The 26,135-nt window shown below is 45.7% G+C and overlaps 1 protein-coding gene across 2 annotated transcripts in view; it reads left to right on the forward strand.

The window, feature by feature from the left end:
• Window positions 1–26,135, forward strand: part of LOC143139148 (cysteine-rich motor neuron 1 protein) — a 50,887-nt gene that overhangs the window by 21,488 nt on the left and 3,264 nt on the right. Inside the window, exons 5-14 of one of the 2 annotated variants that reach the window (XM_076299746.1) lie at window positions 4,975–5,154; window positions 10,765–10,968; window positions 15,110–15,238; window positions 15,566–15,719; window positions 18,805–18,926; window positions 20,441–20,689; window positions 21,611–21,826; window positions 23,064–23,285; window positions 24,939–25,073; window positions 25,621–25,799. In XM_076299746.1, the coding sequence (XP_076155861.1) occupies window positions 4,975–5,154; window positions 10,765–10,968; window positions 15,110–15,238; window positions 15,566–15,719; window positions 18,805–18,926; window positions 20,441–20,689; window positions 21,611–21,826; window positions 23,064–23,285; window positions 24,939–25,073; window positions 25,621–25,799 (1,790 nt within the window). The remainder of the gene's footprint in view (window positions 1–4,974; window positions 5,155–10,764; window positions 10,969–15,109; window positions 15,239–15,565; window positions 15,720–18,804; window positions 18,927–20,440; window positions 20,690–21,610; window positions 21,827–23,063; window positions 23,286–24,938; window positions 25,074–25,620; window positions 25,800–26,135) is intronic. The other variant, XM_076299747.1, reaches the window with a different exon arrangement.

Genomic DNA, 26,135 nt, shown 5'->3' on the forward strand with positions numbered 1-26,135 from the left:
CAGTGAAAGACAGAGTTCTAAAGTTCAGAGAGCAGCGTGTTGTACAGTGAGAAGAACACAGAAAGGGGGATCAGAGTGAGAGGAGAGAGATAGAGAAAACAGAAAGAAAGACAGAAGAGACATACAGAGAGATAAAGAGGAGAGAGAGGAGACAGATAGGAAAAAAGAGGGAGAGAGATAGAGATAGCAGAGACAGATGGAGAAAGACACAACCACAGGAGGGAGAGCCAATGAGAGACAGATTAGATGGAGGAGGGAGGAGGAAACCCCGTCCTGTTGTGCCATGCCAGTATGCTGTGCTCCGTTGGTAGGGAGTGGACCTTGGTCCTATACGCTGTGCTCCGTTGGTAGGGAGTGGACCTTGGTCCTATACGCTGTGCTCCGTTGGCAGGGAGTGGACCTTGGTCCTATACGCTGTGCTCTGTTGGCAGGGAGTGGACCTTGGTCCTATACGCTGTGCTCCGTTGGTAGGGAGTGGACCTTGGTCCTATACGCTGTGCTCCGTTGGTAGGGAGTGGATCGGGACCCGGGTCCTGTTTACTCTGCGCTAGCTGCAAATATTCACTGTTTTACCAACAGAACAAATTCCCATTCTGGCCCCCGCGCCTTCCCCTAAATGTGTGCCGTGTCCTGGAATTAATGGACTTAACGAGCGTGGTGACCAGAAAAGTGCTTAGGCTACCAGTCCTGCTCTCCCCTGCAGAAGTGCAGTGTCAAAGAGTTCCTGTCTACTGCACACGGCCGGAGGGAGGGAGAGAGAGGGAGAGGGGCAGAGAGAGAGAGAGAGAAAGAGAGTGAAAGAGAAAGAGGGCGGGAGTGGAAGAGAAGGAACAAACAGATGGAAGGAGAGAGAAAGAGAGATAAGTGAGCGAGAGACCAGGGGAGAGAGAGAGAGATGGAGAGTGGTCAGTGGGGGTGGGGGGGGTATTTTTAGGGGAGAGCAGAGGGGGAGGTTCAGCGGTTCATGTATGGGAATGCTTTTTGTGTGCACTTGAGGCAGGTTAGTCGGATGGATGGGTGGGCGAGCCTAATGGTTTGGACCAGGGGCAGGCTGAAGATGGTGGGGCCCTGAATGGCTGGCCTGTAGGGGCCGGTGGGGACCACTGGGGAGTGCGGGGGTCCGATGGGGGTCGTTGTTTGGATAAGCAGTGTCTGCCACTCCTGGGGCTCCAGCCTCACGCCCTTTGTTGTCTCTCGGCGCTGGTGTTTAGTACCCACATGACTGCACCCCAACACACACACACGGACACACACACACACACACACACACACACACACACACACACACACACACACAGCTAAGACACTGGCCAGCACACACCACTGGGTGCCTGTGGGGTTGCTGTATCAGGACACACTCACTCTTCCCTGTGTGTGTGTGTGTGTGTGTGTGTGTGTGTGTGTGTGTGTGTGTGTGTGAGAGAGAGTGGCAGAGGACCATCAGCTGTCTACTGGTTCTATTAGCCTTCAGCAAAATAAAGCACTCTTCTTCCCTTCTGCACTGTTTGCATGTATGGTTGTGTTAGTGTTGCCACAATATTTGGATTTAGTTCTCTTCATCCAAAGTTGAATTACAGTTTAGAATAATGAATTGTAATTCATTAAGAGAATATCACGCTGTAAGCCTCTTTGACATCATGTTCTGTTAAGTGTGTAGCAAGTGCAGAGCTACAGCATGTTTACAGTAGAGGCTTATGAGTGCAGCAGGACACAAAACATCCTTTGTTAACGTTCTGCATTTGACTGGCTGGCTATGGGAAATCATAAACACACATGACTTGAGGTGGCTTTTTTCTCTCTCGTGTAATAAATGATTGGGCGGTTCCAGCCAACTAATCATCAAACTTAATCACTTTGCATTGCGTGCAGTTTTGTCCACACTCAGTAAAATGTGGTGGAATAAGGCAGAAAGCATGCCTGGAATCCCATTAGTGGTGTGTGAGGGTTTTCACACTGCGGAAATCACATATGTGCGCATCCTGTCAAGTGACGTCCTATTGTTTTCCGTAACGTTGCCTTTTGATTCTAGCCTCTGCAAAAAGCTTATGGAATTTTCTCTGCTGCTTGGTCTTGCTGCATGTGGATGGCAGGTCCAAGCAGACTGGAGCCAGAGTCTTCCCTTGTTTAAATGCTATGTGGAACGGGGGCATGATGGGGTTCAGGTGATGGGGGGTGTTGGAGGAGGATGCAGAAGGGTGTTTGGGGCGGTTGAGGAAAGAAGCAAACCCCTCACATTACTTTCAACTCAGTGATCCCACCTGCTTTGTGTTAGAGGCAGCAAACTGGTCCAGGCGAGTTGAAAGGGTCAGCGGCATGCTTTGGATCTACAGTGGGGAGTATGGTCCACAGATGCTCAAATCACAGCCTCAGACTGAGAGAGAGAGAGAGAGAGAGATAAAGAGAGAGAGAGTGAAGGATAGAGAATCAAAAAGAGAGAGAAAATAAAATAAAGACAGAAAGAAAGAAAGAAAGAAAGACAGACAGAGAGAACTCTGCACCCATTTATCTGCCACTCAAATGGCACTTTCCTCTCTTCCGACATATATTAAAACCTCCACCCACCCTTCCCTTTTTCCTGTTACATAACACACCCTATGACTGGCTATCATTGTTTTGGGCCCGCACTCATTGTGCATAACTAGATGAGTGGACGGGCTTCACTTCCATGGGAGAACGGACACCTCCTGTCCATCATGTGTGTCCCTTTGAAGTAGTGTTATATCACGGAGCTTGTCACAGAAAAACAAAACATTTTCTATTGCACAGATGCATGTTGCATTCCGTATTCAGTTTATGCAAAGTGCAACTTTGTTTAGTATTTTCGTTTGATCCAGCACTCTGAAAATTGTGATAAAAAGATTGAGGGAAGCCTGCTCCCATTCTTTTTGTTTGGGTCCATTAGAGGGACCTAGTGAAGAGTTTCTAGGGCCCGTCCAGGGCCTCCTCTCAGGGGCCTCCTCTCAGGGACCACTCTGTACCATGCTATGTTGAGCTGTTGTTGCTTGGTGGGTTCCCATGATGGATGGGGGAGCGCTTCTGCACTGGACAGATCCTCAAAGTGATTTTAAAACCGCACCGACTTTTCAAATGAAATGCCAAATGAAAGGCATTTAAATCAAGTCAAGTCAAGTCACATTTATTTATATAATGTTTGCACAGAGTGCAACCCAAAGATTTTAGAATGTTAGAGCAGAGAGAGGCAAGCAGTCAGATGTAATCAAAATGGCACTGAATCATATGTCACAGTCCCATATGTGAGTGTCTACATGTGTGTGACTGTGGTAGTGGTTTGGTGGTAGTGTGTGTGAATGGTGGTGGTTGGTGTGTATGTGAATGTATGTATCTATGTACAGTTTGTTGTGTATTTTTAGTGTATGTATATTTATGTTGTGTATTTTTTAGTGTATGTATATTTATGTTGTGTGTATTAGTGTTATGTGTGCTATGTATGTATGTATGGAGAATGCTTGCACGTTGGTATGTATGTTGTATGTTTATGATATGTGCATGTGTGCTATGTACTGTACAGAATGTATGGAGAATGCTTGCAGGTTTGTGTGTGTGTGTGTGTGTGTGTGTGTGTGTGTGTGTGTGTGTGTGTCTTGTATGAGATAGCGAGAGGTGAAGAGGGGGACACGGCCTGGGCCCCGGCGGGAACATTGCGTGCGTTCGCTCGCTCGCTGCTCGCTCGCCGCCCGTTGTTATCGGTCTCCAGTGATGCGTGCGGCGGCCATTGTTCGGCGGGCCCCGAGCCCCTGAGACAGCGGAGGTTTCCGGTGCTTAGCACTGGGCCGCCTGCCGCCTGCGGCTCAGCCCGCCAGCCCTCCAGACCACTCGCTCTGGCCCCTGCTCCTGTTTTCTTTAACCCAGCGCACCGGCTACAAGACTTCACATAGCACCGCCACATTCCCGCAAACCAGGCCTGACTTCATTGTTTGGAGCCTGTAAGCCCCCCCACCCACTTGCCTCTTAAGCTTCAGAAAACTGCTGACCCCACAGAAAAAAAAGAGGCAGTGAAAAAAAAGAGAAAACGCGGATCACGAAAGGACACTAAATCACTGGTAAATGGTAGGGTCTGCTTAATATGGACCCAGTGCTGTTAGCCCACTTAAGAGTCTAGACTTTTATAGATAATACAAAAATCAATGTGATTAGGGTGCAGCGACAGACACAGCTCAGCTTAATCATTCAGTCATCACTGATATCACCTTCTTGTCATGTACAAATAGCACTATCATCCACGTCTTTAGTGACGGTTCAGTGTCTGGGCTAATTCTTTTGAGATTGATGCGCGACTGTCTGAGTTGCCATGGCGCCAAGCAGTGGCATCTTGGAATTCTTGGCCGAGGGCGGGGGTGCTTTGGCAAGCATGCACAGCCAATCACAACATTTGCTACACTTCATCTGGAATGTTACGGTTGGCGCTGACCCACCTCCCACTCTATCAAAGCCAATGAACAACAGCAAAAGGCTTTTTGTTATACTTTTCTCCTAGTGTTTGAGATTTGGCTGGTAACTCTGAACTGTGACGACATTTCACTGATAATACTCCACGTAAGTTGATTAATATCAGTTAAGAAGCCAGCAGCTAGAAACCCATAACTCACATTCATCAGGTCTTCTCCTAGAAGAGACAGCGACTGGTTGAACGAACCTCCAAATTTCAACTGAGCATTTTAGACCAGACTAACCACAGAGTTTTGGATTCTGGAAACCACACGGCCATAAAATATGTGCTGCTTATTTAGTCGTAAGTTGTGTTTAGATAAAAGTGTTCCTAGATCACAGATGAGTGAAGATATTTTTAGATCATAAGTCGAGAGAGGTTTAATAAAGTGTTTTAAGGAAGGAGCAGTATACTAGATGTTTCTTTGAATCTATTTGCTTACTTTTCCAAGAACCTCCCTGGATTGTGCAAACTTTTGAATTTCTCAAACGTTTGTATTGCTCCCTTTTCCCTGTTGTTCTCTGCAGTCTCGCCTAAATGTTCTCACAATGGCAAGGAGTTCTCGGAGGGCGAGGTGTACCGCATGGATGCCTGCTGGCTGTGCCAGTGCCGTGGCGGCATCTCCTTCTGCTCCAAGGCCGAGTGCGCCAAGCTCGACTGTGACAACTTCTACATCCCCGAGGGAGAGTGCTGCCCTGTGTGCATAGGTACGATGATGACATATATGCCCAAACACACACACAACACACACACACACACACACACACACACACACACACACACACACACACACACACACACACACACACACACACACACACACACATAAATGCATACACTAAATTTGTGTGAGTAGAGCTGCAACAGTTAATCAATTGAAAGTACCGTAAGCGATTCTGGATGACATCACGGTCAGAGACGGTTGATAGGTTGAAGGTAACTAAAGAATCTTTGTCCCGGTGGTCCTGTCCTTCCTTTCGGTGAGGCTGGAGCAGTGTGGTATTGGTTTAGGCCATAGGCTTGCTCCACTTTGATGGAATGGAGGACTAGTAGATTGTGACAAGATATTTTCTGAATGTGACAAAAAGTGTGTGTGTGTGTGTGTGTGTGTGTGTGTGTTTGTGTGGATGTGATGTTGTCATTACCATCACCTGTTCCTGGAGTACCAGATTACTCCCAACACAGAGGTCATGGTTTCACATCAGAATGAACAGGCACTGATTAAGCATGTATCATCATTGCACTCGAAATTCACTTTAAATACACATTACACTGACTAACCCTTGGCATTCACAAGTCTTTATGTAGAAGTCTTAAACTACTGTACAGTACAAAATCCAGACATCTGGATTTATGACTAGAGCTTGCATTGCTGGACCTAGTGCCCAGCTCATAATGAGCCACAGATTGCATTGCTCACGTGCCCTCACTTCTAGACTGTAGGATTCCTACATGGCAGCAAATTGCATGGTAGCATAGGCACCAAGTATGATTTCCTGTGAGCTGTATCTGGATGCCTTCAAACTGCATACATATAGACAGACAATATCCTGCTGCTGTAGGCTATGTTACACATATATAGAGTAGCTGTATGTTTAAGGGCTGGTGTTGTTATTATGTGATATTACCCGATATACTGATTTAGCTCTAATTCGTTCTGCATTCCCACTGAAAAGGAGGGTACATGTCAGGGGGACAAGGAGGCTTGTGATTGGATGAACTGTGAAAGGAGACTTCTGGTTGGATGAGTGGTGAAAGCAGGGAGGGAGCTGTATGGGAAGTGTTTATGTGTTACAGTAATATGTTAACATGTGGGCATTTAGATGCTGATACACACCCACTCGCACACAAAATCTCTCAAATATACCCCCTGCAAAGTCCACTGTGTGGTAGGGGAGATTCTTTGTCAGCATCCATAAACAGACTTGCTCTCCTTCTCTCTACCTGAGTTGCCACTCAGGGCACCTTAATCATGAATACACACACGCACACACACACACACACACACACGCACACACGCACACACGCACACACACACACACACACACACACGGTGCTTTCACCTTAATGCCTGCTGTTTCAAGCCAGCTGTGTGCCCCAGTCGTTAACATGCCCCAGACACAAGGGCCCGCAAATGAGTGAACCATAACAGGCTCTCTGGTGGAGCGCTTTGGCGTATAAACCTCCGGATCTGAGGGGGCACGTTTCATCAGCCATGGACTGCATGGGTGGCTGGAAGGACAGGCCTACCTCCTGCCTGCCTGATGCCTTCCATATTCTGATCTATACATACAGTACATACAGTCAGTGTTGCCACAGTTACCTTGAAAAAGTAATCTGATTACTGATTACTGATTACTCCTTTAAAAAGTAACTTAGTTACTTTACTGATTACTTGATTTTAAAAGTAACTAAGTTAGATTACAAGTTACTTTATTAGTTACTTTCAGCAGCTGCCGACAACACCCCCAATAAAAATGATAACGGTTTTGTCAATACTCAATATAGGAAGTGCATTTTAACAGCAATGTATAGTAGACATCCAAACCTAACCTACTTAGATACTGAAATTCAGATGTTTGTTCAATAATGTCTAAGTACACCAAATAAGGAAGGCCTATTGATAGAAACTGTTATAGTAAAATATGTAGATTTTTTTTCATGTAGCCTTGGCAACTAGCCAACTTGTAGCCTAGCCTATAGGCCTGAATAATATGCAAATGAAATTACACTTGTTAAACTCACCTCAACAAGTCTTTTGCAATCATTTAACCCGCCGTGAGCAATGCTAAAGTTGCTGTTACAAACAGTGCAGTGTGCAAGATTATCATTATGTTTTAATCTTTTGAGACAATTGGGTACACTTTTGTGTAGTCTGATGTGAAATGGGTCTTAAATCTTCCTTTTTGAGGGGCACTGACGCTGCCATGACGCTTCTGTTCCTAGATACACTGAACTGATTAATTATGTTTGGGAGAAAAGAGATATAAGCACTTACACTGAAAACGGATTGGTTGATTTAGCAAAACAGACCAGGATGCTCTCTGTCTTGGATGCGCTTCAGGCACAAACGCACCCCTCCTCTCTCTCTCCCTCTCCGTTGTGTGCGCATTAAGCTATGCACACGCGATTTGAAGCAAAGATTCTAGAATCTTTGATTTGAAGTCCGGTCTGGCTTGCGTGCTCTTGTTCGCTCTAGGTTCCGGGAGATTTTATGTAATTTGCGGGCGTCAGGAAGCCGCTATCAATATGTGGGAGACTCCCAAAACTTCGGGAGACTTGGGATGTCTAGCTAGACAGCACTTTGTCGCCAGCACAGAATGTACAATGTACCTTAATGTTGTCATGTTTAACTGACACAAACTCAAAGTAATCACTGATGAAATGTGCATCTCTCTCTCTCCCTCCATTGTTGTTTACGTTTGTGTCGCTGTGTCGTGAATTGTCCTCATGCTGAAAACATGAGCATAGCCTCTACATGACATTAATACCCAAGACAAGAAGAAAGCAAAGAATATATCTTTTTATTAAGGAACATGACAAAAATAGTAACGCACAGTAACTTAGATAAGTAACTTTAATCTGATTACTGGTTTGTAAATAGTAGCGCGTTAGATTACTCGTTACTGAAAAAAGTGGTAAAAATAGACTAACGCGTTACTGGCATCACTGCATACAGTACAACCCCTCAGTGCAGTAAGTTGGCACCTGAGTGCACACGCATGGACTATAGGCCATACAGTAGAGTATAAAGCACCTGGTTGTGGAAGACCATGTGGCACACACACAGTGTGTGTGTGTGTGTGTGTGTGTGTGTGTGTGTGTGTGTGTGTGTGTGTAGCAGCCAGGCCAGGCTAAGGGTTACTGAGGGACAGAATCTGCTGCGCACCTGGACTGCACCAGCTCACTCTCCACCATGCTCACCGTGACGACTGGGAATGCTTTCATCTCCACACACTCACACACTCAGCCCTCCGGCTGCTCACACACTTACACTCTCGCTACAGGGACTCCGAGACTCATGAGCAGTGCATTCTGGGCTGCATGGCTGGCTCAGTCACTGTGTGGAGGACCGGGGGGATCTATCTGTGCTGTTTATATATATCAAACTCACCTCTGATTATGGGGTGTTAAAACAAAAAGCAAAATCTGATCTTAATAAAGATTTCAGTGTTGCAGGTTTTTGCTAGGGCTCTGCCATTTACCATTGCCAGTTCTCACAATAGAAGAGACCTGTCAGCAGTTCCAAATTAGATCCGTTTGTTTTGGTGTTTTCACTGAAAGTAATTTAATATTTATAGAATGGTCAGCCCTCAAAATATTTGTAATAACACAACAAACAACAATAAAAATGAAATAAAAAAAAAATGAGTACTGCCTGTCTTGACATTGACTCCAACTGTAATAGTAGAGTGCTGTAACAGAGAGGTAAGGCATGGGGCTTTCCTGAGGTGAAGTCAGGTGAACAGGAACCAAGAATCCTGTGAAGCTAAATCAAACTTTAGTAGGAATACATTTCCATGCACTCACAATAACCTGACTGCCTGCCAAAAGGGGTGAAAGTTGTAGTCTGTCAAAGTTATAGGCTTTTAATGCTAAACTCATGTTTGCCTGGCCTTTGCCAAGTTTGGGCTGTGTCCTTATCAAGCACTGCCTTATGGGTCAAATGTACACAGGCAAGCCCGCTACTGGGGTCAGAGTGCATCGAGGCAAGATGATTTAGTGTTCTGTGTTTTGCACTCGTTTCCCACTGAGGTATAATAACCCCCGGTGTCTTGTGTGTGTGTCTTCAGTCGGTGCATACGAGCAATGAGCCGTGCACTGAGAAACAGATCATTGAGAACGAGAGCTGGAAAATGAGGAGCAAGGACCACTGGGGGCAAGGGAGAGAGAAGAGGAAGGAAAACAAAAGATAGACAGAGAGAGAGAGAGAAAGATAAAGAGAAGTAAAGACACTTCATTCTGAGGGTAATTGCACCCAGATGGAAAGAGACACACAGCAGCCAACTCTTTGCTGGAATCAGGCAAACAACCCTACCCCAAGGAGACACACACACACACACACACACACACACACACACACACACACACATACAGTAGGAGAGAGAGAGAGAGATACTCACACACGTATATGCACTCACACACTCTTATAATTGTCTCATAGTATATACAAATACCTGATATGTTCATGCAAACTCAAAACATATTTATAGATGCAGACATATATCAGACTACAAACATATACTCCAAAACAAGCACATGGATATGCAGTGACTTTCAGACCCAAGCAGTCAGACAGTTACAGATCAACTCTCACACACATGCGAATGCACATGCATACTTGGCTGCACACATTCACACACATACAGAAACCATAAACAATGACTGAAACAAACCTGCCCTATAGAGACATATACACACACACCCATACACACTGACAGTTATACACTCACACACCTACTGTCCCTCTTTTTCTCATACACACACATTTCAAAAACACTCCCACAGTTTACTCACATACACCCACACACACACACACACACCAAACAAGCTCACCCTCTACCAACAAAAGGCCTCAGTGATATCTGGATAACAGTCTGCCTCTGTTGTCAACAAAATAGCCCCAATTATGCTCCATTCATGGGAAACACTGACACATTAAACACACATGTCCCAACCCTCTGCGGCACCGGCCAGCACAGTGGAGCAACATGGCAGGACAGCTCTCCAGGTCCCCATTACACATTTGGCTTCACTTAGCAGCTGTCCAGCACTTCAAACGCTCACGTTGGGACGCTAATAATTCCTTATGCGGGCTGCAGCTACTCCGGCCGGAGAGAGTGAGAGAAGAGAAAAAGCAACTGTATTTGTCCTTGCTAAGGATATGAACTTGTGACCTGTATACTGTCAAGAGCATTTTCTGTTCCTCGGCACAGAGATTTCAGTGTCTGATCATAATGTCTTTTTCTAATAGTTACAATATATTCTTCATGTCTGTTTCTAATGTATTTGTAAACATATTTGTCAATCTCTTAATATTTCTTAATGCACATGTATATTCTTATTCTCTGTTTAATTAACATTGTTAATGTCTATGTATAATGTATATTCTCAATGTCAATGTCTAATTTAATATGTTCATTTGGCTGGTTTCCCATTCATAGTCTAAGCCTTGTGCGGACTAAAAGAGAACTAATTAAGATCTCCATTGAAACAAGCTTTAGAACTAGGCTGAATCCGTGTATGGGAAACAGGTCCGTTATGTCTGTTTGTCTATCTGTAATGTGAAATCTTTGACTGTGTCCTCTCTTCTGCAGATGTCGAGCTGTTGTCTCGTCACAGTACCAAGGCGAGCTGCTGGGTGAACCATAAGCTTCGTCAGCATGAGGAGCAGTGGAAGGAGGATGACTGCACCTTCTGCCAGTGTGTGGACGGGGACCCCCACTGCACTGCCATGGCCTGCAAGCAGAGCTGCCAGAACCCAGTGAAAATACCAGGAGAGTGCTGCCCCTTTTGTGAAGGTGCGTCATGGAAGGCATTTATCGTTCTGACACTTCATAGGGTGAAAACAGTGAAAATAATGGTTTAGTGCCAGTTTAAGGCATAACAATGACAAAAACAGCATTTCGCTGTAATTTTAATAAACAATAGCTAAAGAAATATTACTTTGCCACCATCATCTCATTAATTCATCATTTTAGTTTTGTTCACTGATGGCGATGGTTGCTAAGGTAAAAAAAAAAGCCATAATTTTAACCAACAGTGCCACAACCGTGGTCGAAAACGGTAAAAAATGTACAGATTCACAAACTTTGATGTCTCTTGGCACGCATCAGATGCCATCGGCGAGTGTTGGAATATATGTGAATACTGTACATATTAGATGCTTAGGCTATCCTACAGTGTTTGCCAAGCGTAGGCTATTTTGCGGTAGGCCTACACTATGAGAAAATGTCTCAACAGAAATTATAAAAAAAAAATTCACATCACACCACCATGCTATTAAACATAAAAGTCACCAGATGTATTGTATATCTATGTGTATTGACCTAATGCTGCAAATGCTTGTTGGCTATTTTAGAATGTCTGATAGCCTCTGATGGTCTGATTTCACTAATAATTTCCACAAAACTCAGAGAGATAAAAAGTCAGACTAAACTAGCAGGGCAGGGAACCAAAGACAAATGACAGTTTTCACATAGATGCCGATCCAGACATCTTCACCAAAGCCACCAACTCCTCAAGCTAGCATACAGTAGAGTAACCACACTGCAGGCTGCAAGCAGCACAAAAACAGTTTTTATATAGAAAAGGGCCAGATAACAAGCATCTATAGTACTACTGTACTACAAGCCTATGTTATCAAATAAACATGAAACAAAACTTACCAATTCCTGCATAGGTTACCAGCAGAGCTAGCTGACGTTATGTGCATCTTGCTAACATATTGTCCAGCTGACACTGTAACATTACATTAGCGTATATTATTTTGCTTAATGAAGGCGTATCAATATATACAAAAACGGTCAATTTACTGTTCATAACTATAACCATAGTCATGTCAGTGTGACATGTACTTTTCCAGTGAATGTTTGTCTGTCTGACTGACAGAAGTTGCTCACGAAGTTCATCACGTAAAACAGACAGCGTCAAAATTCGTGATGAACGGTTCCGGTCTTTTGGACAGACCTGCCTACCTCGCCATAACAGGTCGATTTGATTGGCTAATCAGTCAGATGTAGCCATCAATCAAGCCGAATCCAAACATGATTTCTAATGGTTGCTTAGGTACCGAAAACGCAGTGATTCCTTGTGAAGGCCTGATGCGGGACTTAACAAGAGAAGACGTGCGATTGGATAAAAATGTATCGCACCCCCTCACTATTTGTTCACACAATCTGCCAATCAAATCATATATCGGACAGCGGTGGGATATCAGTAGTCGAGAACGATCGGGGAAGGAGAAGCAGAAGCAAATAATAAATGCTAAAGTACAATGTTATTAAAGACACTATTATTTTTCATTCGTTTGAAAATAGTTAGGCCTTCAGAGAAGGCTTTGAAGGCCCTGACGGTCCGCCACTGCATTACAGCAATGGCTATTCTCAAATAGATGACAATGATCATTCCCAAATGTCTAAGTTGTAAGCAATCAGTGACATTTACACAAACACGCAGTAAAGCACATACTCACATGCATAAAATGACTCACGCACATACACACATGGGATAAACATCAATGTGTAACCACTCATTCTTAAAAAATGCTTGAACTCTTCCCCACACAGGAAGCATACCTCACACAAACACAGGCACACACACACACACACAGACTATGACTGAGGAGAACTCAACACCTCATCATTAGACTATCAAAACTATTCCAAGTATTCAGAGTGGCTGGACGGTGAGCTCAAGGTCCCTACTTGCAGGAAGGGAGAGATCCATCTTGCCGTGTGGCACACACACCGGGATCTTAGGTCCTTATTGGAAAAACAGCATCATCATGCCTGGAATGTGAGGACATTGGGCATGCCCCAGTAAAGCCTACTAGCTTGCCCTGATAATGTCTCTCACACACAAAAATCCTACCTCTCTCTGAAAGATGGCAGTGTGGGGGTCAAACAGACTACATGTCCATCAGTGCATTCCTGCAGTGTCTGGGTGGTAATAATGTAGGGTAGTCAAGCACACTATATTATAACTGTTGCTCAAGAGACTACAGGTCGCAAGAACAGTAGTGTTTTCTTGTGTTCTGTGACTGTGCATTGTACTTTTCAGGTTTATATTAACAAATATGCTAATTTCCCTCTAGTCCACTGTATAATCAGTCTCTAATGTCCGTAACAAGTTTTTCTAAATGACATAGAGACATACAGTCTGCATAGCTAAATGCAGCTCAAACAAAAAGACACACTTTTTAGCTTTTGGCATTTCTTTCATTTATACCCAACCGTTATGCTTGTGTTGTGTGGTCTGTCTGGGCACGATGTGGTGTGTACAGTACAGCTGGCCAAATTCTGGGGGCTGCCAAGCATACTGTAATATCCAACTCGGTCCCTGCAATCCCAGTGACCCGTGCAGGTGTGTGGCTCTGTGGTAGCCACCGTGAGCGCAGGGCGTATCGAGCTCATTAGGGCTCCAGTGATCCCTGTGCGGAGTGGAGGTGCTCCTCGTTAAGAGGAGGCCGGCCTGCATTCTTTCGCCCACGGAAGCTTTGTTCCCGGTTTTTTTTTATGGCCTTCTCGGCCCTTTGCTAAATGGGACCCACCTGGCGAGGCGGCCGTGCGCTCACGAGGCTACTTAATTGAGGCTGTATTATTTTTCAGGGAGCACAATTAGGCAGAGCAGAGTCTGTACCTCCTGTTGGCTGGTTTGAAGGATAAGAGAAGATGATTGAAGCGGTGTGTGTGTGTGTGTGTGTGTGTGTGTGTGTGTAGAGGCTGGCACATGCAGCTACATCAAGCCACCCCCCCCCCTCCCAATGACACACACAAACAATTCATTGAAGATGAGGGCCTCCACTTTTCCTCCCTTCCTCATTGGATCCAAACAAGCCCAAACCGTTGTTCAGAGTTTGTTTTATGTCTGTGAGTGGGCTTCCGTTCTGCGGCGGATCATTTAAACAGCAAGAGGAGGCTCTCATCCGTCAAGGCAGAGGGAAGGGGAGAGAGGAGGCTCTCGTGGAGTTAATCACTCCCTGTGTTTACCCCAAACAGTGCAGGTTTGGGGGTTTTGATTGCTGCCGCTGTGTCCAGGATATTTAGATTGGACTGCTACTGGCACGGTCCACAGGAAACAGAAGCTCAGGGGGGAGCTGGGGTTGGGGGGCCTGGGTAGGGGGTGGTTGGTATGGGATACCCCCAACAGTAGCTGACACATGACCTCAACATGGTACTGTTCTGGACACTCAAAAGAGAGAACAAAAAAACTTTATTTTTTCTCCATAGAAATTTTAGAAACTTCAACTCTAAGGTATGGCTTTATGTTATGATATTACAGTTACAAAGAAAAAAAAAAACTTTTTTTGCTTTCTCTGGCCTACACATCTGCACTGTGTCTCATTGTACAAAACCACAAGTAGACGAAGATGATTGCCTAATATAGATTATATAGATCATATACAATTGCTACCAAAGACCAAAGTGACCAAAGGCACCAAGGGAAAGTAGTGCTTGAACCTTAAATGTCCATGAACCCTGTTTATTCAAGAGGGTAGGCTGAGGGCCTTGCATGCTCCCCTGTAAGATATAAACAGTCTTAGTGGTTGCAGGAGAAAGCTCCTGGGCCCGTAAGGTCAGCAGGCATTCGCTGATTCAGACGCTGTAAAATCCCTGATGAAAGTGTTCTGAAGCCAATCACTTTTCCTTAATTGCCCAATTACGCGCCGAGGTTTAAACAAAACCCCCTGCCGTTCCGCTTGCCCATTCTACAAGGCGAGAGTGGACCACCCTCGACAGCAGGGCTTCCACAGTGGGAGGTTGATGATTTCCCCCAACGATGCGGTTCAGTAATGGCCAGCATAACACAAGAATGACCTGGTGGCGTGCTGTGGAAGTGAGTCAGATGACTCCCCGCTGTCAGAGACGCACACTATAAAGGCAGCGTCAAGTGAGCTGCAGGTACGCTTGTTGACGAATGCCCTTGCCTTTTGTCTTCCAGAGCCTTCATATGAAACTGTGAGTCCGCTCTTGTGTCCACCATTGGAGAACTGTACCCTCTCTGGCATGGATTGTCCCTATGGCTTCCAGCAAGACAACAACGGATGCCTACTGTGCCAGTGTCTCAGCAGTGAGTCAGCCTTAACACCACACAGAACAGAGGAGAACAGTGAATTTACTGAAAGCCTTCCTGCGCAACAACCATTGCTAAAACGTCTGGACGAGAACAGTACCAGAATAATTGCTTTCATCTGTGCAATCTGCTTCTGCCCCTGCAGATTAATAGAGAAAAAGAAAGAACGAAAGATGGAAAGAAAGAAAGAAAAAGATAGATAGATAGATAGATAGATAGATAGATAGAGTGAGTTTTTTATTGATCCTTGAAGTAAAAATACAGTGGAGACCTAGGACTGTAGCCTTCTATAATACTGTTTCCATATTGCTATTGCTGTTTCAGATGACTCCTGTCCAGACTTGGCCAACTACTGCTCGCTGGATTGTCCCATGGGATACGAGAAGGATGACTTTGGTTGTGAGGTGTGCGAGTGTAACCCACCTGTGCCCAGGTGTCGCCCTCTCACCTGCAGCAAGACCTGCCCTTATGGATATGTGTAAGTCCCCTGCTGTAGGTTTCACCCTCTGCGCTTAGAGAGAGAGAGAGAGGGAGAGAGAAAGAGAGAGAGAGAGAGAATGAGAGGGAGAGAGAGAAAGAGAGGGAGAGAGCGAGAGAGAGAGAGAGAGAGAGAGGGAGAGAGAGAGAGAGAAAGATAGTCTTAGAGAGAAGTGAACGAGGTAGAGAGAATGAAAGAGAAACTGTTTAGCTTTCGAGAGAGAAGTAGAGGCTTGAGAGACATGGCTCATACTCAGATGACCCACAGGCACCAATGCCAAGTAGAGCCATTCCACCTCCATCCAGCCAGCTCCCAGATCAAACAGGCCTGAAGCAGAGCCCCCTAATCCTGACTGTGGAATGACCGTCTCAGGTCCAGTGCTGGCCTCCGTCCCTCTCCTAATCCCCCTTAACTCAATCAAACATCTGGAAGCTTTCTTCACTCACTTCTCTTTCTCTCTCTCTCTCTCTACTCATTCTCTTTTCTCTCCATCACTCTATGATTCTCCATCTCCCTTGCCCACTCATCCTTCATCCCACCCCAACACAGTCCCCGCTCCTCCCTCTTTGCTTTCCTTTCATAGCAAGTGTGTCTCCATTTCAAAACAATGGTCAAACGTGCATTGGCAAAGAAAGCAGCCTTTATGAGGTGTGGGTTTGTGTGTGTGTGTGCGTGTGTATGTGTGTGTGTACTGTATGTGTAGTTGCCAGATTCCTCTGGTATTTGAATCACGTTCCCTTGGTACCTCCGGAGCTGGCCCTTGGGGATGGAGGGCTGATGAGTTCGCTCCGGAAGCCCCAGCAAAGGATGGCCCTGAGGGGGTCACGGACCAGAGGCAGGAAGCCCTGGCTTCAGCCCTCATACACATAAGCCCCAGTTTAAAGCAGGAGCCGCTGGTGAGCCAAAGGGCATCACTCCCGCCGCTTCTCTCCAGAGAGAGAGAGAGAGAGAGAGGGGGATAGAGAGATAGAGATAGAGAGAGAAAGCTGGCTCTTGTTTTTCATGGCTCACGAAAAGACGATTGAGAGGGGATAGGGAGGAGGAGGTTTTAGGAAACTTTGAATGCCACACACTTTTGTTTGTTTGTTCTCTTGGTTTGTGTAATTATGAAGGGGTCTGCATTGTGTTGATGTAGCAAGTACCTCAAAGACAAAAGTGAAAGTTAGAACTAACAGCTCTGGATACTCCCCCCCTTGTACTTCCATGTACTCTCATGGACAGCAGGCTGTAGTCTTTTCTCAAAGTCAACCAGAGGAGAGAGCATAACAAGGGGAAGGGAAAAGTACAACCCCAGTGCTGTGAACGTGTGCTCGCTGCCCAGCAGGGCTGTTGTTACTGACATTTGGCACAGTCCAACGCTTCGGCCCCCACACACAAAAGGGGAGGTCTTAGCGCGTTTCCCTTCCTCAATGGCCCTAAAACATCACAGAAAGCCCGCTGGACATAGCAGTGGGCTCTGGGACCGCTGGAATTTTGTGCCGAGCCAGCAGTAGTCCCCAAGTGAAATTCCACAGGCCACCTTTTAAACAGAAAGTCCTCGCTCCAAGGGCACGGGACACGCCGTCTCTGGGGCTCCGCACGCAACATGAGTCCTCACGAGTTCATGAATCCCTCTCCACACACACACACCCCCCCCCCCCCACACACACACCTTTCTGAATGGGGCTGGACCCTGCATTGCTCTTTTTCATTTATTCTGCTGCCCCCAGGGAGGGAGTTGCAGGGGTTATTTTATTCACCAAGGACAGAGAGTAATTGGATCATTACCAGAGTCTAATGTAGTTTATGAATCATGTAATAGTGTCTCATACATGATTGATTTCATTTGTCTGCTTCTTCTAGTTCTGGCTATAATTAGAGCAAAGCAGTATAAAAAAGAAAACTTCAGTTCCCTTTTATTTCCAACTGTGAAGATTTATAATGTACATTACACTTTTCTGACTGTGGATATTGGTCATTCAGGCATTTCAAAATCACCATGGAATCTTTGTTTTCAGATTTAAGCCTGTCCAACAACAGACAGCAAGTGCATCCAAGTGTTCTTGACTGGACAGTAAGCAAACAGCACAAGTCCAGACAAGTGTCCTCATTGCGTGTCTATCACCTTTCCTCGTCCACCCCTGCGTTCAACCTCACAGCTGGCAGCGATGGTGGCAGCGAACAGCAATCGAACCCACAACGTTTTGGCCACTAGACCAGCACCACCCCACAGATCCCCCTCAGATTCACTAGCACATGCAGGGTGTTCCTAGGGCCCATTGTGACATGTTGTTTTTGTTGCCCCCCCCCCCACGAGTTCTTTTCAGCTAATAACCGAATCGAACATCTCGCTGGCTTGCGCCCTCAATTGGGAGATTACTCCCCCGAAAAGCCCCTCCAGCTGCCTGGCCGTGCGATTATTTACAAATCAGCGATGAGCTCATACTTAACGAGAACCAGCGGGCTTCCAGCACCCAGTTAATCACCTGCTGGTACTCATTTGAGCCACTTACGGCCGGTGCAATCGTACGTGCTTGACACATAGCGTAGCTGCGCGTTGGTTGATTTCTGCCCGGTCCGGCTTAAGGTCGGAGATTTAACGGAGGTTTAGTTGGCCGATTAAATAACCTCTGTTGAGTTTGTGCTGACTGTTGCACAGTGGAAAAGTAGCCCTCATTGATTGTTGCAAGTTGGCTGAAGGAGACACAGCAAATAAGTTGCAAGATCTGGATGATCCGAGGGTTCTGCATGACGGCTCTTTCTCAGGCTCCTCTCTCGCTTAAGTTGGCTATGTGTGGCAGAGGAGGTACAGCACATGGGAATCTCCCGTATTGGACAGCTTATTGCTTCCTTTTATCTGGGCTTTTCAAAGGCAGCTAATGCAGTAAGAGGAAAGGAGAACAAAACCATGTGTCCATTATGCCAGAGCCACACCATCTGGCTTCTTGCTCAACCTCTGTAAGACTATTAAGAACCAGCCAGATATCCTTTTGTACATTAGCTTGTATGCCTCTGAATGGCCTCAGCTACAGAGGTCTATTAACCTTCTTAACCTTCTGAGGAGTGAGGTAGACTAATGTCCTGTTATGTGTTTTTCTTTCATCAGAAGGAACAAGCATGGATGTGAGATGTGTCGCTGTGTCAAGTGTCCCCCCTTCACCTGTGATAAGCACTGCAGTGATGGCTACCAGCAAAACAGAAAGGGCTGCAGTGTGTGTCTGTGCAAAGGTACTGCCTCTCTCATTTACCATACATTTACAGTGGTCGCATACCCCACTGACACACTGATGATGGATATCTGTGGAGTGCTTTAATGGTCATACCTGTAAATGAATGGCCTTGATTTGACCTGAGGGAATGAGCTCTCAAAAACATCTCTAAGCAGATATAACATAGAAGGGACATGGGCAAAGTTATGCAACTATAGAATGAATGCAACTATAAAGCCTAGGAAATACAATGAATGTGTAGTGACAGACAGGCGTATAGGTTAATGGCTTACCTGTCCAACACCCACACTAATCCCTCTGGAAGCATGGTGTCTCAGTACACAGGTTCTATTGTTTCCTGCTGGAAACCAATAATCAGCTGGGTGTGTGTCTGGGTATTAGCACATAGTAATACCTCCATAATATCAGGAGACTTTAACAGATCGTTGAACACTTTCTTTTTTTTCCTTCCCATGACAATGTTGCCAATCTGAGCTAAATTGATTTTTGTGACCTCCATGCTCCTCTTCGAGGAGGTCTGTTGTAAATTGTAGCTGCGTCTGCTTGTTCTCATTTAACGCTCTTCTGTAGGGCGTGCATGTTTGTATGCCTCATGAAAAACCCCACAGAAAAGTTCAGGAAAGTTTGTGGGCAGTTTATTTTTACTGTGCCAGTCACATTTGATGTGTTTGTTTTCTTTTTTTTCATTAATAGTTTAAATAATGTATCTTGGAACATATTTTTGGCCCCTTACTAAGCAAGATGTTATTCTGGGACAAAGTCATTCAGTCACAAATACAGATGCACACACACACAAACACACAAACACAAACACACACACATGCAACATTCTATTCTAGAACTGTCAGCGTTATTTTGAAACTTTGGATCAGTTACTCGGCCGACTGTTAAAATATTTAAGATGATGGGGAGTGTTTTTTTTATACAGGTTACAAATATACTGCGGTGTGTTGTGGGAAAAAGAGAAATAAACCTCTACCCTGGCAGGGGAATATAGAACAGTGCATTTCATTGACGCAAGTAACCTTTTCAAAGTAGGTGTCCAAGCTGTCACATGGAGTTTAACACAGTCTGTGGCCCTGTTATGGGCACCTAAGGCTTTATATACATTATAGCTAATCTCCCTGGCAGAATAATATGGGCCACGTTTTCGGCTTTGCTGCCAAAAATAAAAGGGAAATCCTTTAACTTTTCGTCAGTTGTGGTGTGGTTATAAATGACTGGAAATAAAGGGTCTTAAAGGAAGACAATATATTTGTGCTGAGCGGGATTGGAGCCCAATGTTAGTGGGTAAAGACACCCTTTGTCAGCCTTAAATGCAATTTGCAGAGGGAGAAATCATTGGGTTTGTATTGCATGCAGTGTAAATTTTAATGGCTCTGTTATGAAGAAGGCCCCTCGCTGAGGTTTACTGCAAAACCCTTTAGAGAAAAAGCACATTGTTACTGTGCTATGTGTGTGAGCCAATTGCTCTCCCTCTGCCCCACTGTAAGTAGTGTATTGTGTTTTCAGAGAGCGCCCGTGCACCCACCACCTCCACCAGCACCACCTCCTCCTCCTCCTCCTCCGCAGTGCTGCCCCTACCCAGCTCCTGCCTCACGGCCAACGGCAGACGCTACGAGGAGGCCGAGAGCTGGCACGATGGATGCCGTGATTGCTACTGCCACGCTGGCCGGGAGATGTGCGTCCTCATCTCCTGCCCCGCTCCCGCCTGCTCCAGTCCAGTGGTCCGGCCCAACCAGTGCTGCCCCAGCTGTGAAGGTACAACACTACTTCAGATAGGACACAGCTGCTCCTGTAGATAGCATGAGAAGCAGTCTGCACCACACCAGCTCCTACAGATAAGACTACAAGCTCTATACAATGGCAAACATTCTCCACCTTGTTAATAACATTGAACTATGTTGAATCCTTTATCATAAGTTTGACCCAATCATGGCATAGACTACATGCTATAGCAGATATGGCATCCCCTCATTAGTAGCCTAATCATGGAATTCAGTGTCCAATGATATAACAATGCTATGTTAACACAATAGGTAATTGCCAGCTCTTAGAGTCTTACCACATGGTACTAAAGCGTAAGAGCATTAAAAGGTCTAAACAATCAAATTATGATAACATGAAGACATGTTTATGTGGTCTTCCGAGGGCCTAATGCAAATCATTGCAATTTTAAGTTTGGGGGATCCTCTAATTACTGAATTGTGTTCCACAAATGAATACCACACTTCCTGTAAAGAAGTGGTGTGTGGTGTGAGACTTCACAGCTTGAGTGTAAAACACCCTCGTATATTTGGTGAGTCAAAGGTCGGAAGAATGCTTAGTTTTATGAGAGGAAGAACATACTGTATCATGCACAATGCACTAGCTTTCCACACACACTTTGGACAAGTCTGGTCAGGATAGATAGGTGGACCAGTGTGTTTCAAAAACGCACTGAAGGATGAAGAAATATTTTCAACATCATGAACAACAGTAAGGATCAGTGTATAGTTGTGGATCCACAGGTTATATCTAGACTTTTTCCCTCTTAGCTCTTGTGTCTGGATGTTGAAACCAGTTGATTCACATTCGTTAGTGAGGAGTTCTGGTACGAAACAAAAAAAGTGATTAATAGGTAGATACAGTAATTTGTTTATGTGTGAAGTCACATAATGCAACTCTGGCTTTGTCCCACAGATGAGTCCGGTAGCGGGCAGCCAGAGGGCATGGACCTGGTGGTGTGCCGAGCCCCTGGAGGGGAACTCTACGTGGAGGGGGAGACGTGGAACCTGGACGAGTGCACACGCTGCACCTGCAGGAAGGGCCGGGTGCTGTGCGACACAGAAGTCTGTCCCCCTGCCCTGTGCCAGTCACCTACCAGGAACAAAGACACCTGCTGCCACGTCTGCCCAGGTCAGCTGCACCGCACGGCTGCACACACACACACACACACACACACACACTCCAAACACATACTAACCTTACTGTATCGCCTCTCATCATTTCATTTTCCAGTCCACTTACTAGCTATTTCCTCTCCGATTATGTTTAATTCATATTGGCAGTAGTAGGTGTAATTTTCCCCTAAGAAAAAAAAAAGCTGAAACTGAAAGCCAGAGTGAAGTGAAGATATTTTTGGGGTTTCAGAAATCCTTGTAGATACGTCTGGAGGGTTGGTTGTGTGATGACTCTGGGCCTCTAGTAATGTAGGGAGAGGTGGGGTGGGGGTGGGTTTTTTTTTTTATTAGCATGTGTTTCTAAGGGGAATCAACCCTGGTTGCGCGTTGAAGCCTCCATGGGCCACTTTCATGTCTGACCCAGACCAATAAAGAGACCAGTCCAAACCGGCTGGCAGGCTTTAACATTGGTCACCCCAGGCAAGAAAACACATGTGGCCAAAGCCCTCGACTTTTCATGCGTATATCCCCCCCTACACACACACACACACACCATTCTCCTCTACCCATATCTTCAAGGGACAGACAGGTCCTTCCTTGACACCACCCCTCCACATCTCCAAACTCCCTTCTGACCTATTTCCTCCCCCCAAATCAGAAATGCATGACTGGCTCATGAGAGTCTCCTGTGTCGCTCTCCTTTGAGTCGGGAGACATGGGACAGCCCTTCTTATCGTCTGCCCTCATCTCTCCCCCGAAAGTACAGACTGTCAACAGGCTGCTGAGCCCCCTTTGAATTACGCCCCGGCCCTCTGGCCTGAGAGGAATGTGGGAATAACATTTGAGTTTGGAACAATAGGGCTCCGTGATCGATGTGTAGTTGAAGCAGTTAACTCTACAGGAGGCACGGCCCGCAATACAGAGGCTGGGGGCTGGCAGTGATGTCAGGAGTGAGATTTGTGTGTGTGTGTGTGTGTGTGTGTGTGTGTTAGTGTCTGTGAGGGATGATTGGGGGGGGGGGGTGGGTGATTTGAGGTTTAGGGAGATGAAAGTGGTACAGTGGGTCATCTGTGTCTTGTTGAAGTGTCTAATTTTAAGCTGCCTTTATCTCCAAGCACAACCTGCTGTCTAATAAGTGCATGTGGATCAGGAAAGTATACAGCTTCAGATTGTAGGGGAGCCATGTCAAAAGGTGAATAAAACCTGTTTGTCTTTTTCCGATCTTCTCCTCCATGCCTTGCTCTTCAAAACAGAAGACAAGCTCAAGCCCCTCCTCCCAGTCAACGGCAGCCAACAGGAGTACTGCATCTCCAGCGACGGAGACGTGCTATTGGCCGGTGACTCATGGAAGGCTAACGCCTGCACCAGCTGCACCTGCAGGAATGGCAGCATCCAGTGCTTCTCCCAGCGGTGCCCGCCTGCCAATTGCCGGGTGCCTGTCCTCCGCAAGGGACAATGCTGCCCACACTGTCTGGGTGAGTGCCAATGTTGGTCCAGCTCAAAACCACCATTTCAGACAAAAGTGTTTTAGGTGAAAGATAAGTGATGTAGTGTGTAAACCTGTAAACACACACTCACACTCACACTCATATCACACTCACACACTCTCTCTCTCTCTGCAACATCTAATTTACTTTAAAAGGCATTGATGCAACAAACGGATGAGTTTTGGGCCTAGAACAACTTCAGTGCCAGTACCTGATCCAAAGTCGTCCATGCCATTTGGGCTGGAGTGCCAACATGGCCAAAGTTTCAGCTCAGGTGCCAGTACTGTTGGCACACATGGAGGCATTATGTCAACACTGTCTGCCCAGGTGGCAACAGTGCCCCGTTTCGCCATTCACCATAATTAGCTTTACTTTCCCAGGTGCCAGCCAAGACCACTACTCCACACAGAAAACACATCAGTCCTCACTCATTAAAAAGCCTTATGGGGACATGGTCTTACAGTACAACTGTTCCTGTAGACGCCTACACTTTTGCTATTGAGAAGAGAGGGTGCTTAACTATGCAGCTGATGCATTCTAATGCCCTTGTGCTCTTTTCTAACGCACCCTCAAAAAAGAGGATGGAGTTTAAATGAACGTTGATTTCAGACTATCCATCAGGCGGAAGAGAAAACCAAAGGTATGCAAGTATGTGTGTGCTCAGGGATACTAGTTTTCATGGCGCTAGGTGGACACACACACATACTCTACCTCTCACTCGCAACTTTCCACATGGCACAGGGCTCTGGATGCAAGGAAAGCATTTCTCTGCTCCTCCAACATTCCAATTCCAAGGTGTTTTCTCTCTTCTCACTCCACTTGCCCCATTCTGACTGCAAGTCTCTCCTTCAAGTCTATTCAACCCCCCGCCCCCCTTCCCTCCAATTTTATGCTCTTGATAGTTGCCCTTGAGCAACTTTCTGGCAAAACCTTCTGGCACTGGTCAAACTTGCCAATAAAAGCTGAGAAAGCGACACAGCCACCACTATCAGGAATGAATGCTTGGCAACAATAAGAGCCATTGATTCTGTGAAAATAGTTTTTCTAGGTATTTCTGATGTTGTGCACTAGTCTTTCCAAGTGTACCAACTGCCATAGTCTCTTCATCTATTACAGTTTTGTCTCCTTTCCCTTTCTCCTGCCTCTCTTTTGACTGTTTCGGTCCTTTATGCTTCTTCAAATTCATTTATGTCTCCCTTTGATGCTATCTCTATTCTTAGCTCTTGCGTCTTGCCCCTAACCCACCAATTTTGCTTTTTTACACATCCTCAGCCCTCTGTTCTCCTCCTCCCTCTCTCTCTCTCTCTCTCTCCATCTCTTAGCCCCTCTCTTCCTCCTGGAAAGGCCACCGAAAGGCAAGCCCCTCTGTGGGTTTTTTCCTGTGAGGGGAAAGGCTCAGCACAGTCCTGCATTGTTTCCCTGTGATTTGTGGTCGTTTCATCTTCGTTTTGTTTTGGCACTGGACCTTGTGGCTAAACAATCTTGCCCCCCCCCATCTTTTACCCACATTCTCACAATAGAAATTGCAGGAAGCACACTATCAACATAAGATAGTGCTGATTAATGTGGTTATGTAATGTTATGTGGTTTTGTGTGTGTTGACACAATCTGATATATTTTTCCATGTTCTTGTTTCTGTAGAGGCTACAACCACTTCGGTGCCAATTCTTCTCTCCACCACGACAACCACACCTCAGACATCCATCACCTCCACCACGCAAAGCAGTGTGGCATGGATCACCACGGCAACGGTGCCACCTATTATTGCATCAACAGGTAGGAAAAATAGCCAAGTCTCGATTACGGTCTCCCCTATTTTATTTGACTTGACTGAAATGAACTACCAGACTTTAGTAGTCGCAATCGATTCAATTTGCTCTCTCACTCTTTCTTTCTGTTGTTTATTGTGAGAATTGTGACATGGGGTGAGAGAAACGTTGACAGTTTGACAAATGAGCTAACTCGATAGTTCCACTTGGTGAACGAGACCGTGGAGTTGTGCTAGCGGTGATAAATGGCGGCCCACAATGAGATTAAGATAAAGCCATAACAATCCGGAGACACAGCACATTAATTTGGAAACAATATCCGCACAGCTGGCCAAGGAAAACAGCCAGCGAGCTGGAGGAGAGCAACGAGCATGTTTTCGTTTAAATTGATTAGAGTCGAATAATGTAATGGAAATATTGGCATGCCGTGAGACACGTGTGTACAGTACATCTGTGTGTGTGCGTGTGTGTGTGTGTGTAGTCAATGAGGGAGTCAGAGATATGACCTTGTCACTGAATGAATGCATTTCTTTCCCCCCTCATTGTTTCCATAGACGGTAAGGGCTTGAGTGAAGGCTCCCCGACTCAGACCGAGATGGCCCTGATCTACCAATCAGCGGCGTGGATCTTGGCTGGCCTCCTCTTTGCCATTGTCATTTTCCTGGTCGTGGCGCTCCTCATCAACAAAAAGAAGAAGTGGGTGCAGATGTCCTGCTACAGCGCCCCCAAAAAGGTTAGCCGATTTTTTTTATATATATAAATTATGAGGAATTTCCATTTCTGTTAAACAGCGCCCAGAAGCATAACACAGACACAGGCACAACTTCCCAGCAGGGTTGTTCTAACCACCCGGGCTGAAAAAACAAGATAACAAACACCATCTGAGTTTCACAACTTACTTTGGAGCCATATTAGAGATTGCCAAATGGCTTGCCAGTAATTCCACTGACAACCACTTCTAATTGTTAAAGCATTGTCATGTTAAAGCATACTGCATATTACTACAACTATTGGCTGGATGTGGCCATCCCTTACACTTTGGACCACTTCAAATGCTGTAGTCTTTGTA

The sequence above is a fragment of the Alosa pseudoharengus genome, unplaced genomic scaffold, assembly GCF_046254945.1.
Source record: "Alosa pseudoharengus isolate Yale_2024_CS ecotype anadromous, Long Island Sound unplaced genomic scaffold, YU_APseudo_1.1 YU_APseudo_1.1_scf_22, whole genome shotgun sequence".
Taxonomy (NCBI): Eukaryota; Metazoa; Chordata; class Actinopteri; order Clupeiformes; family Clupeidae; genus Alosa; species Alosa pseudoharengus.